The sequence below is a fragment of the Anomaloglossus baeobatrachus genome, chromosome 1, assembly GCF_048569485.1.
Source record: "Anomaloglossus baeobatrachus isolate aAnoBae1 chromosome 1, aAnoBae1.hap1, whole genome shotgun sequence".
In the NCBI taxonomy this organism is placed as follows: domain Eukaryota; kingdom Metazoa; phylum Chordata; class Amphibia; order Anura; family Aromobatidae; genus Anomaloglossus; species Anomaloglossus baeobatrachus.
Window position 1 is genome coordinate 857,974,182 of NC_134353.1, and position 13,906 is coordinate 857,988,087.

Sequence of the window (13,906 nt, forward strand, 5' to 3'; positions counted from 1 at the left end):
TTCTGCGATCAGCACTGTAGAAATCTGCTTTACACCATACCTCCCATGACATCAGCCTCTCTTAGGCCACATGCCCACGTTGAGGCCATTGAGGCCATGCCGCCGCCGGGTCAGGGTGCAGCAGGGGCCATGCCGCCGCCGGGTCATGGTGCAGCAGGGGCCATGCCGCCGCCGGGTCAGGGTGCAGCAGGGGCCATGCCGCCGCCGGGTCAGGGTGCAGCAGGGGCCATGCCGCCGCCGGGTCAGGGTGCAGCAGGGGCCATGCCGCCGCCGGGTCAGGGTGCAGCAGGGGCCATGCCGCCGCCGGGTCAGGGTGCAGCAGGGGCCATGCCTCCGCCGGGTCAGGGTGCAGCAGGGGCCATGCCTCCGCCGGGTCAGGGTGCAGCAGGGGCCATGCCTCCGCCGGGTCAGGGTGCAGCAGGGGCCATGCCTCCGCCGGGTCAGGGTGCAGCAGGGGCCATGCCTCCGCCGGGTCAGGGTGCAGCAGGGGCCATGCCTCCGCCGGGTCAGGGTGCAGCAGGGGCCATGCCTCCGCCGGGTCAGGGTGCAGCAGGGGCCATGCCTCCGCCGGGTCAGGGTGCAGCAGGGGCCATGCCTCCGCCGGGTCAGGGTGCAGCAGGGGCCATGCCTCCGCCGGGTCAGGGTGCAGCAGGGGCCATGCCTCCGCCGGGTCAGGGTGCAGCAGGGGCCATGCCTCCGCCGGGTCAGGGTGCAGCAGGGGCCATGCCTCCGCCGGGTCAGGGTGCAGCAGGGGCCATGCCTCCGCCGGGTCAGGGTGCAGCAGGGGCCATCCCTCCGCCGGGTCAAGGTGTAGCAGATCCCATACCTGTATTATATGGGTGAAATTGACGAGCGGAGCAGATTTTACATTTACATATGCAGCATATAAATTTAAGCTGTTGATTTTTAAGGGTACATGCCCACGATGAGGACACAGCTGCTCGTGTTTATGATCAGGGTTCGGGGCGCTGTGGGCTCTTACTTGTGTTCTCCCTGCGGAGAATGCTTGAGACTCCGCAGCAAATAACTGACATACTGAGGCTCAGGAAGTCGCACCGCAGGTCAGTTTTCGCTGCGAGCCGTACACACACAGCGGGCACGGGATTTCTAGAAATCCATCTCTTGTGCTTGTACTGTACAACGCAGAATTTTAGACGCAGCGAAAACACGCTACATCCAAACCTCTGTAAGGCTATGTGCACACTAGAAAATGGACTTTTCACGAGAAAAATCTGCACCCTCTGGCAGAATACCGCACCCGCGTTTTTACTGAGGTTTTTCCGCTGGTTGGTCCCTGCGTTTTTGTTTACCATTATTTATGGCAAAAACCACAGGTACCTGCAGAAGAGAAGTGACATGCACATTCTTTTTGCTGCAGGAATTCTGCAGCAAAACCTGTAGGGGAAAAAACACTGAGCACATCGTTTTTCTTTTACCATAGGTTTTGCCAGAAAGGTTATGAACATTTTCTGCAGCAATTCATGCAGTAAAAACCACAACGTGCACACAGGGTCTAAACAATGATTGTGCGCACGCAGCCTAAGGCTATGTGCCCACGTTGCGTTCTGGCCCTGCAGAAATTACTGCAGCGATTTGAACAGCACACGTGCGCTTCAAATCGCTGCAGAAACAGTCCGTAATGAAAAGCCGATTTCATGCACTCTGGATGCAGCCCCTCCCATAGACAGAGCGGGGGCTGCATGCAGAGCGCAGGAAAGAAGTGACATGTTGCTTTTTAGAACAAAGCGCTGGGTTCGAATATGCAACGTGGGCATGGATTAGGCACAATCTTCATAGACTGTGCTGGGGACGCAGGACGCATGCAGTTATGCTGCGGTGCAGAACGCAGCGTAACTGCATGGAAATACGCTACGTGGGCACAGAGCCTTATGCTCATTAACTGCTCACATGATGGTTTCATGTAGGTTAGTACCAGGGGTGAGGCCTTCCATGTCTGTGAGGGGCACAAAGCAGCAGATACTAAGGTGGCCAATAAGAAAAGAAAACTGCACATGGCAGCCAATCACAGCACAGCTTTCATCTAGTTTTCGACTCTTGAAGAATAAGAGCTGTGCTGTGATTGCTGCTCAGATAGACCAATCACAGAACAGCTATTATCCCCCTCCAAGAGCAGAGTATGGCATGGAAACTGCGCTGTGATTGGTTGCTATGGGTAACAATGGCGGTTAGGCGTCTCCTCCGTGACATGGTTATGGACGCAGGTTTCACCCCGGCAGCCACTGGTAGGAATGAGCCTGATAGTAACGTGCGGCGGATACGGGACAGACACAGTACAGAGCAGGGGGTCTCCGGTCATGTGTGCTGCGGTGCCGCCATGACGCTACACGTGACTCCTGGCTGGCACACCACCATAGCGCGGTATCACTGACACCGAGTCACACACTCCTGCCAGCTCCACTCACCGCTTCACTACGCCGGTCTTGATCTTTATTTGTCTCAGCCGTGGGTCCGCCATGTTTTACCAGGACAAAATAGAAGCGTGTTGCCGTCAGCTGCGAGGCCACTGAACATGCGCAGTGCGCATAGTTACGGCCTGGCAGCATAACGTGACACTGGCTGACGTCACCGGGAGGGTCAGCTTGTGCGCATGCGTGTGAGGCCCGTGGCTGCGCGGCTGTGTATACGGTCTGTCCTGTGAGCGCCTTCAGGATGGAGGCGGATCTTCTTCTTATGACGAAAAAATCCACATCTCTTGCTAGAAGAACAAAAACCATACATATATATATATATATATATATATATATATATATATATATATATATATGTATATGTATATATATATATATATATATATATATATATATATATATATATATTTTCATCGTCATACTCTTCCCAGGGCTTGTTTTCATATTAGCAAATACTGTCCCTCCAATTAGAAATGTAGTATAGTTCTCCTGATTAGTTATGCCACTTACCTCATGTGCAGGGCATTACAGTAGTTTAGGTGTCGATGGTTATGACCACTCATGTAGTGACAGTAACCATGGATACATAATCTACTTCAATGCCCTGCACATGAGGTAAGAGACATAACTAATCAGGAGAACTATACTACATTTCTAATTGAAGGTATTTGCTAATATTATTATTATTACATGCACTACATATTAGGATTGGATCTTGGAGATAGGAAAACCCCTTTTAGCCCATTCATGACCTATGATGTTAACTGAAATCATAGCGTTCGCGCAAGCCCAGGACCTGTGCCCACATGATCGGAGCTCGGAGTGATAGCCGAGCTTTGGCTGTCAGCGCCAGGGACAGTCCCTACGCCACCCCTTGCTGTATAACCCATTAAATGCCACAATCAATAGCGATTGTAGCATTTAGGGGGCTGGTGGAGGGAGTGTGCTCCCTCTTCCACCCAATCGGGACCCCAGTGACTTGATCACTGGGTCCAGATTGTTGCCGTGGTAACCCGAGGTCAAATGACGACCTCCGGGTTACCTGGCTACGGCAAGTGTTATACTATGGTAGCTGCATGGTCTAAGGCCCTTTCACTCTGGGTTGTGACCTCTGTTCAATGGTCCCATCTGGGCTTCTGTTCGAACCCTCCTGCCAAACAGGTTTCGGACCCATGCGCTGACAGGGTTATTGACTATAATGGTGCAGACAGAGTGACCCTGTGCTCTCTCGTGCACCATTTTTGGGAGTATACCTCTCCAGAACCATAAGATGGGCACAATGTATGGGCACTACAATGTATTGGGCCCTACAGGGGCTTATTTGCAATTTTGAATTCTGCAACATTCACTGCGTTTGACTCCATAGGTGTTTTTCAAAGACAAAATCATCGTTTCTGCTGTTCTCACACTTAGGGGCTCTGAAAATGGAGTCTGCAATCAATTTTAGGAAAATCTGTGCTCCATTGCGCTCCTTCCTTCCCAAGCCCTGCAGTGCGGCCACATAGTACTGTGCAGTCACGTGGGGTATTGCCACTTTCACGAGAAATTGTGTAACACATTATAGGTACTTTTTACCTATTCTGAACATTTTAAATCTGGGCCTAAAACATAATTTGAGTGGTAAAAATGTAACCCCTTTTTGACCAAGAATGTAACTGTTCATTCTTACTCATGTCGGGGTAAACACCGCCGGCTGCTGCAGTGAGCTGGCGGTGATCCCTACACATGTCTGCTGCTTTGAACAGCAGACATGTGGGGCTAACAGGCGCAGGTGTATCCACGATCCCCGTGCCTGTTAATCCCTTAGATAACGCTGTCAAAATGTGACAGCGCAATGTAAATGGCAGCGGCGGGGAATGCGCTGTTCCCAGGCGCCGTCGGAAGCCCCGTAACGCCATCACGGGAGTTGATGGTTGCCATGGTAGCAACGGGTCATGTGATGATGTATTTCCTGTTAGAGCTGACAGAATGCCTGCACTCACAGTAGCACTGCATTTCTGCTGATCAGAGCTGTGCAGCACTGATCAGCAGAAATACACAAGCAATAAGACTGTGGATCCATAAAGTCCCCTAGGAGGACTAGTAAAATAAATAAAAAAAATGTAAAGAAAAGTTTTAAAAAATATGAAAAAATAAAAAAAATCCTAAAAGTTGAAATCGCCTCATTGAACATAAAATGGTTAAAACCCCCCCCAAAAAACCCATATATACAGTATATTTGGTATCACTGTGTTCAGAAATGCCCGATCTATCAAAATATATAATCAATTAATCTGATCAGTACACGACGTGGCGAGAAAAATTCTAATCCACAAAATGACGTTTTTTGGTCGCTGCAAAAAAGTTTTACAATGCAATAATAGGCGATCAAAATGTAGCATCCGCTCAAAAATGGTATAATAAAAAACATCAGCTCGAGACTCAAAAAATATCCCAAAAGCAATTGTGCAATTGGACTTATTTTGCAATGTCACCGCACTTGGAATTTGTTTCCCGTTTTCCAGTACACTATATGGTACAAGTAATGATTTCATTCAAAAGTACAACTCATCCCGCAAAAAAACAAGCTCTCAAGATAATAAAATAGTTACGGCTCTCGAAAGAAGGGGAACAAAAACGAAAAATCGCCATGGGGTGAAGGGGTTAATTCTTTTGTCTTCACTGCCCAATAGTCTAAAATTTTGTGACACATCTGTGATGCCAATTTGCTCACTACACCACTAGATGAATTAATTGAGGGGTGTAAAATGGGGTGACTTATGGCGCTCCTTCCCTTCTCTGCTTTGCACTGTGCCTTAAAAGTAGTTTTCGATCGCATATGGGGTATTGGCGAACTTAGGAGAGATTGTGTAACACATTGTATGGTCCATTGTCTCCTAATACCCTTTATGAATATTAAAACTTTGGGGACAAAGCGACATGTTAGTGGAAAAATTGTAATTTTAAATATGATTTTGTCCGTAAAAAATGGGTTTTGTAATTTTTTTTTTTCATATTCACATCTTTTGTCAAATTTTTGATATTTTCATAAATAAACGCAAAACACATCAACCAAAATGTACCACTATCATGAAGTACAATGCGTTACAAAAAACATTCTCAAAATTACTGGGATATGTTGAAGCGTTCCAGAGTTATTACTGCTTAGGCTGAGGCCACACGGGGATTCGTGCAAGTGCTCGCATGCCACTCGGCTCACGCTTGCAGCACAGCAGGAGCCGTCATGTGACTGTGGTCCGATCGTGTGATCAGACCACAGTTGCGGAAGGGAGGGCCGACGCTGCGGAAGGGAGGGAGGGATTTATCTCTCTATCTCCTCCGTTGCTGGATGATGCGAGAATCGCACTGCAGTCACATTACACCAATGTAACGCGAGTGCAATGCGATGTTTCTCTCGCCCCCATAGACTTGCAGGGTGTGAGTGAAACAAAATCGCATTGCACCCGCAGCATGCTGCAACTGTTTTCTCGGTCCGATTAGGGCTGAGATAACAATCACTCACGGGAGCGTCCCCAAAGAGTAATATTGGTCCTAGTGGAATGCGATTTTTATCGCATTCCAATCGCTCTGTATTACTCGCCGTGTGTGCTGACCCTTAGGCCTCTTTTGCACGTCCATGAAAATCACGCACGTTTTTCACGGACGTGTAAAAGGTGCGTATTGCCCTCGGTGAGCCGTGTGTATGGCACACGTGTGTTCTCCGTGTGTTATCCATGATAACACACGGAGAACAGGAACTTTCTACTCACCTGTCCCTGGCTTTGCTGTCCGTGGTGCTGATCTTCGGTCTCCGGTCCTGCCAACTCCCCACTGCTGCTTCCGGCCACAGTAAAGTGAATATTCAAATAGCATTATGAGTGGCGGTCGGAAGCAAGTGACAACAACGGCAGAGACAGGAGGGCTGGAGAAAGTGAGTAAAGGGTTTTTTTTTCTCGCAGATACATGTGTTTTCTCCAGCACGTGTCACACAGAACACATCCGTGTGGTCCGTTTGTGTTACGTGTGACCCGCTTGCGTTTCGTGCACCCGTGTTGCCGGAGAAAAAGTGGACATGTCTACGCGTGGAGCACACGGGCACACGTATGATCCACACGTACACACGGTCCATGGCAGAATACGCACGTGAACGCAGACCCATTGATTTTAATGGGTCTACGTGTGCCCGTGTCTCCGGTACGTGAGAAAACTTACCATACACGTACCGGAGGCACGGACGTGTGAAAGAGGCCTTAAAGTGAGACTGGTGAAAGTTTAAAATTTGGCCTGGTCTGCACCACTCCAGCAATTTTCCTTCACTGCTGGAGCGGAGTTTCCTAAATAGGGTCCCACCCCCTAATCTACTACTCAAGCTTCAGGTGTTTTCACCTTTTTTCGTCATCAATCCAGCCTTACGGTGCCATCTTGTGACCTCGACTTTTGATTGGCTATAAGTGAGAAGTTACATCACAAGGTCTCATTGCAACTCTATGAGAGCAAGAACGAAGCCAAACCAATGGTATCGTAGACTTGTTTTGAGTTGTGACTTCTGGCGCGCTCCATGGAACAGGTCACAGACTGGAAAAGACTGACTGGGGCGACACTGAAACACCCCAGAGGGTGAGTATAAGAGGAGGGGGCAGGGGACTTAGATTAGAAGCACCACTCCAGCAATAAAAAAAAACCCAAAACGCTAAAGTGGTGCTTTAACGCTCACATCTGGCAATATCTTATGCCATGGGATCCCCTATTAGAGAAGGTAATATTTACGCAGAACCAGGATTAGTGGAAACCAGAGTTCAGAAACTTTTTTTTCAAAATTAGAGATGAGGGAACCTGAGGTTCAGTTTTCGAACCGAACACCAATTTAAAAAAAGAGGGCTCGGGTTCGGAATTCAGGAGCTTTACGTGCAAACTTAACTGGCATGAGCATCGCTGTGCTCAGGTACACTCGGTGCTCAGCCCAGTGCTAGCTACTTGCAGTGTTTGAATAGCGCACACGGTGGGTAACAACAGTGTGATCAGATATAGTGTGTAACCTCAAACAAAAATGTGAAAATTCCCGCCCATCCTCCCCCGGAAGTGATCTGCTTATGGCTGGCTGCATGTGGTTGTGACTCAAACTGCCCAATCAGTGTTTCCGAACCTCCTCGGGGAAAGTTTAGAAACGTGGAGGTTCGGTTCATTTGTTGCCATCGAACTGAACCTACACAGGTTCGCTCATTTTTAGCCAAAATCACATCTGGAGCCAGTTTATTTTGTTTAAAAAAGTGTGTACTTGCATTTGCCTGGTCTATTAAATAGAAGTGATCCACGCATGTGGCAAAGCCAATACCAAACCTTTCCAAATATAAGGGACTGCATTTTACCATTGGACATGCAGAAAAAAATCAGGAGCTGAAAACATATTTACTTAAATTTGGAAAAAAAAAATGGATTCAGACAACTGTGTTCAGGGTTATAGCACGTTCTGACAGTTCCACCCCCCTAAAAAATGAAGTTGACATGTAGTTGCATCTCTTTTTTTTCTATTATCAATTTTTAAGAAAAAGAGGATACATGTCAAAAGACGGTGTGAATTTAGGAGAATCACTAAAATGTTGAGGAGACCCATTGAATTAAATACTTAATTAACCTCTTGACAGTGGATTGTGGGAAATATGTCGATTTGCCTTACATAATTCAGTTCTCAGATCATACACATGACACAGATTTAAGGATGGCTACCATTTCCTGTTTTCCACACCTTGCCTGGAATACAAGGAATGTCCAGATGTAAGAAGACCACCATATAAGGAAAAGACCCACTGGCCAAGCTAGAGAACCAACCCACAGATCAGATGACACCATGGATTCATCCACTGACGTCTGACCCGCCCATCAACAGCAACACGGATCTCCCCATTGGTTAGTCAATTAAATGGACATATCCGAACTTGTGTACACCCCTAGCCTATATCAGAGGCTGCAGGCTTCTGTTCGGTCTGTTCAGTGCCATCTTTACTGTGATCAAGAAGAGATTTCACATCCGACTGTGTCTGGTGTGATTTCTCTACGCATGCACTTGATCCACACCAATTAGGCCAGGCAGTAGGCAACTAGTGATCTCTGGTTAAGAGTTCATCCTAACAAATGACGAAGACACCTGAAATCCTGATGAACCGGCAACTGGAATGGCATGACGTGCTGAACACCCCAGGAATTTGATCACCTCCTAACGAGTTCACAGTAAGTCTGCAGATTTTTCATAATCTATAGTCTTCCCGTGGTCTCGGGGCAGGGGGGGTGGTGGCACTGATTGCCTGACCATGTCAGTTTTTTTGGGGTATCTGTTGACGGCAGATCGGGTCTCACGGCTATTGGCCATATTAATCTCGGAAGAACCGTCACATGTTGAGTTGCCTGCTGCCTATTGTGTGTTTGTCTTGAGGGGAGATTGGTAGTTAGCAGAGCAAGTGGTTTTGTGAGCGTCGTCTGGAAACATAAAGGATATTGTCTGTGGTAGAGTATACAGTTGTCGCCTGTGGTACAGTTTATGGCTCTGTGAGGAAATACGTGGGACTGCTGGTACGTGGTAATCTTGGGGCCTAGCGCAGTGTAGCGTGGAATGGCTGTTACGGATACCATTAGGGCATAGCGTTTAAGTTGCGTGGTGTGGCTGGTATGTGGTAGTCTTGGGGCCTAATGCTGGACGTGAAACAGCCGGTACGGATACCATTGTGGCTTAGCGCAAGCTTGGGTGATATAATTGGTATGAGGTGTCTTGGGGTCTAGAAAGAGCACTGGACATGAATCGGCTGGTACGGGCACCTTGTAGCCAGGGGCGACACCATTGGTGTCTTTGTGAATTACACACCATGTAGGAAGTTGGCAGGGACACCGTGACGAGGCGCCTGCTGCAGACTTAACAAAAGTTTACTTAGTGTTCAGTTGTGAGTCATCTCCCCTGTCTTTTTGTTTGTTGGTGTTTTTTTTTTTATCTTGGTCTGCATAGAGAAAGATTGTTTGTTTGGTGTTGTTTATATTAAGAGAAAAATGGAGAAATTGATGAAGTTGTGTCTAGTTGTGGTCGGAACAATCCGGATGAGAGTGGACTTTGTTGGGATGTGGGGACTCTAGGCCGCAATCCTGTGATAAACCATGTGCTTTTCCTGGTGGCAGCCATTTTAGGTCAGATTAAAATGGTGGACGAAGCACATGGTGGCCAAGTCATGCATGGTTTAAACAAAGAAAAGGAAGTGAGTCGGGGGATGTGCGCGCCGCTAGTCACACATGTCAGCTGACCGGCAGACAGGAGGACGAGCGATGCTGCAGGGAAGTGACCGGTGACGGCTCCACACAGATCAGCGGCGCTGCTGCCGCCACAGACAGGGGGAGGAGCGATGCTGCATGGAGCAAGGAAAGGTGAGTATGAACGTTTATTGTTTTGTGTGATACATGATACAGGCCATATAGCAGGATGGATGGGGGTATATAGCAGGATGGGTGGGGGAATATAGCAGGATGGGTGGGGGTATATAGCAGGATGGATGGGGGTATATAGCAGGAAGGGGCCATATAGCAGGGTGGATGGGTGTATATAGCAGGATGGATGGGGTATATAGCAGGATGGATGAGGGTATATAGCAGGAAGGAGCCATATAGCAGGGTGGATGGGGGTATATAGCAGGATGGATGGGGGTATATAGCAGGAAGGAGCCATATAGCAGGGTGGATGGGGGTATATAGAAGGATGGATGGGGGTATATAGCAGGATAAGGGAATATACTAGGATGGCAGTATATATCAGGATGGCAGTATATATCAGGATGGGGGCATATAGCATAGCAGCATGGGGGTATATAGCATGATGCCAGTGTATAGCAGGATAAGGGCATATACCAGGATGGGGTACATATACGAGGCAGGAGGATCATTACCAGGATGGGGTACCTTAGCAGAGAATTTGGGGATATTACCCCCATAACAGTGTCAGGAGCAGATCCTCGCCCCATAACAGTGTGTCATGACATTTTTTGCTTAAAATTTTATTTTCCTATTTTCCTCCTCTAAAACCAGGGTGCGTCTTATGGTCCTATGCGTCTTATAGTCCGAAAAATACGGTAGATTTATTGGTACCGGTAGATACTGAAGCATTTTCTATGGCAAATCAGCATTTTATGGTGATTTACTTGGAAAATTCATTTTTTTTTTATTTCATATCTGATTCAGATGGCCAGTATTTATTTGCTCTAGTTTTCTGTCCCTCCATGGACATAGACAAGTAATAGTATTCATGGACAGAATTACCAACAACTCGCTGATAATTTCCGCAATTTTACAAATACGAACACCTCTATATCCAGAGGTTGTGTTGCGTTGGTTATAATAATCTCTATTAATAATCTAATTTATTAATAATTTATAATTTGGTTTAAGGTATGTGGAAGATTTATGGTATTCTGTGTTTGATATTTAATGTATTGAATAATCTTCTTTTTATAGAAAGAAAGATGGTAATGCAGATGTCTGTGGTTCAAGCGAAGGTTGAAAAGTCATTAAAATGGCTTTACATTATAAGGTTACACATAACACAATATTTATGGTGTTCCCGGTTAAGTACAATCTACACAATGTGACTTTCATGCCTAAATGTAGCGCTCCGATGCCACACATTTTTTTTTAATCTAATTATGTTTTGGATAATAGATTCAAATAGGGGGGAAGATGACGTGGAAAGTCACACCTATTTTTAAGGTTTTAATTTGTTCACCGATTGAGTTTTTTCTTTTAAGTTGTTTTTAGATTTTTATCTGTAAGGAGGATACAGCAGATATAAGGTACATAGATCTCATGATTGTTTTGATGTATCATGATGATGGATCACGTGAAGTCATTATCCCCCTTTACTCCTCTTTGGTCAGACCTCATCTGGAATATGTGTCCAGTTCTGGGCACCACATTTTAAAAAAGACATCAACAAACTGGAGCAAGTTCAGAGAAGAGTGACCAGAATGGTGACTGATCTGCAAACCATGTCCTATGAGGAACGGTTCAGGATTTAGGATTGTTTAGCTTGCAAAAGAGAAGACTGATAGGAGACCTAATAGCTGTCTACAAATATCTTAAAGGCTGTCACAATGTAGAGGGATCAGTTTTATTCATGGGATGAAACTGATGGGGAGGAGACACAGATTAGATATTAGAAAAAACTTTTTGACAGTGAGAGTGATCAATGAGTGGAACAGGCTGCCACGAGAGGTTGTGAGTTCTCCTTCAATGGAAGTCTTTAAAAAGAGGTTGGACACACATCTGTCTGGGATGATTTAGTGAATCCTGCTTTGAGCAGGGGGTTGGACTAGATGACCCAGGAGGTCCATTCCAACTCTAATATTCTATGATTCTATGTAACATGAATTGTCAGCTTTTGAACATGTCTCAGATGAGCCCATTGCTAATGCAGATTTTGAGTTTTTCTGTAGATGGATCCAGATACCAATATGCTGGTTGATTCTGCACTGGATATGCTGAGGTTACGCAACAGGAGGTAATAAAAATCAAACCACTTGCTCCTCTCCCATCGGAATAGGAGAATGAGATGAAGATTTGCGATCACTGTGGTTTGTAGAGCGAAGGGGGGTAAGATAGTCAATTGTGGATATAGGCAGCAGATCTTTTCTAGTGTGACGTGATAAACCTATAAAGACCGTAGAGTGGGTGTGAGCCCAGGTGGAGGCTCTCCTGTTATCAAAGGAGCCGGTGACTGATGGAGCTCGAGGAGTTGCTCGCACAGGTGCAGACAACAAAGAAGCAGTGAACGGGCCTAGAGTTTAGAGTCCTTTACCAGTGCAGACCAGTACCATACCTCAGTGGCACCTGTCACGTCGTCCGTGACATCTGTCACTCCTTGTGTTCTTAAATCCTTACAGGAACAAGCGATTCAGCAAGGAACGGAGTGTGAGACGCAGGGAGCCAGCTGACTGAGGAAGATCTGTGGATAAAGGACGGTAAGCTTTCTCTGCCATGAGCTCTCTACTCAATAATGGCCCAGGTAACCAATGAACACATGACAAAGACCGTTATAAGTGTGGTGGTGGACAAGATATGGGTGGCACCACTGCTCAGTACCCAGGTGGCCAGACAAATCCAGTCTTGTAAGACCTGTACTTAATACAAGGTAGAGAAACTAAAGACCTCATAGAAACACCCCCCTTATCCGCTCTACTGCTCCAGTGATTGCAGATTAGTCATTTAAACCTACACATGGTTTACATGAGTTTTGTGCGTGTTGTGTGAGTTTCTTTTCAGGCCTGCTCTGAAACATATCCAGTATGGAAAACGTTACTGCTGAAAAACTCATGATGCTGGTGGTACGTAAGAATGGAGTTCCTAAAAGTGGTAAAAGTACATATTCTATAGCAGAGGACATTATTGAGATCTTACAGTATCTGGGGATTAGCAGCTATTTTGAACAGGCTAAGAAACTGGCTACACTAACGGTCCTCACCTGGGGATGCCCCAGATGAACCCCTGTCTGCCATTGTGAAGAGGGGAGAAACATGTTGGGCTTCTTTCAAGCTGTGTTTGACAAATATGCGTTTATTTTTATTAGCCTGAGTGTCAATTGGGCAGTGGAGGGTCTGTGATTGGACAAGATCTCCTCATGACTTTACCTGGCCTTATTATTGTATTTATACAGTGGGTACATGTTATACATGTGAGATATTAAATTTGTTTTAGGATTTGGTCCTTGAATTTGCTAATCATATTGACTTAAGCTACCAAACAGCTATTTAAAATACAGAGTTTGAATATTTAATCTTTGGGAATGAATTAGATATATATATATATATATATATATATAATTGCATATTGATGCCTTTTTATCCCCTGTATCTCATGGTTTCTATATTCCCTCACCCACATTAGCAGCTTGTATTAGCTTAGCAGTGTAGGGATAGGGAGGGTGAGCCGTCAGTGAGCGGGGGCGCCAATTCGCCTTATAGGGTGCCAACCTCTGCTGCGAGGTAGGGAGAGTTTAGGGCTATTTCCCCAATCCCTGCCCCCTCCATTATTGGAATATTTAATTATGTCTATAGTTACTCACATGGGTGTATGTTGTTTGGAATTTTAATGATTATAACATAGAAGTGTAATGATCCATAAGATAATGGTAGACGCTGGAAAATCATGTAACAAATGTTCGTTTTCCTTTTTCTTAATAATTAGATCTTTATATAACATATTTTCTGGCTTAGCACCTGGAACGTGATTATATTTCTCATAGATACTTCAGATACAGTGTGATATCCTGACCAGTGATGTACAAGCCTTATACAACTGACTATATAGTGTGTTAAACATGTGTATCCTCCAATTCCAGATCCTAAATCAGTGTCAGGAGCACTTGGTCTCAAGCCAGGAGACCGGGTGATCCTAAAAAGACAAGTTAGAAAGAGCCAGGAGTCAGAATCAGATGGGCCAATCCAGCTTTTCCCAACCACAGCAACTTCCATGAAGCT

At 46.0% G+C, this 13,906-nt stretch overlaps 1 protein-coding gene across 1 annotated transcript in view; it reads right to left on the bottom strand.

The window, feature by feature from the left end:
- Positions 1-2,577, bottom strand: part of TBCA (tubulin folding cofactor A) — a 45,639-nt gene extending 43,062 nt beyond the window's left edge. Inside the window, exon 1 of the mRNA XM_075342426.1 lies at positions 2,424-2,577. Coding sequence (XP_075198541.1) covers positions 2,424-2,476 — 53 coding nt within the window. The 5' untranslated portion in view covers positions 2,477-2,577. The remainder of the gene's footprint in view (positions 1-2,423) is intronic.
- Between the last annotated feature and the right edge of the window lie 11,329 nt (positions 2,578-13,906).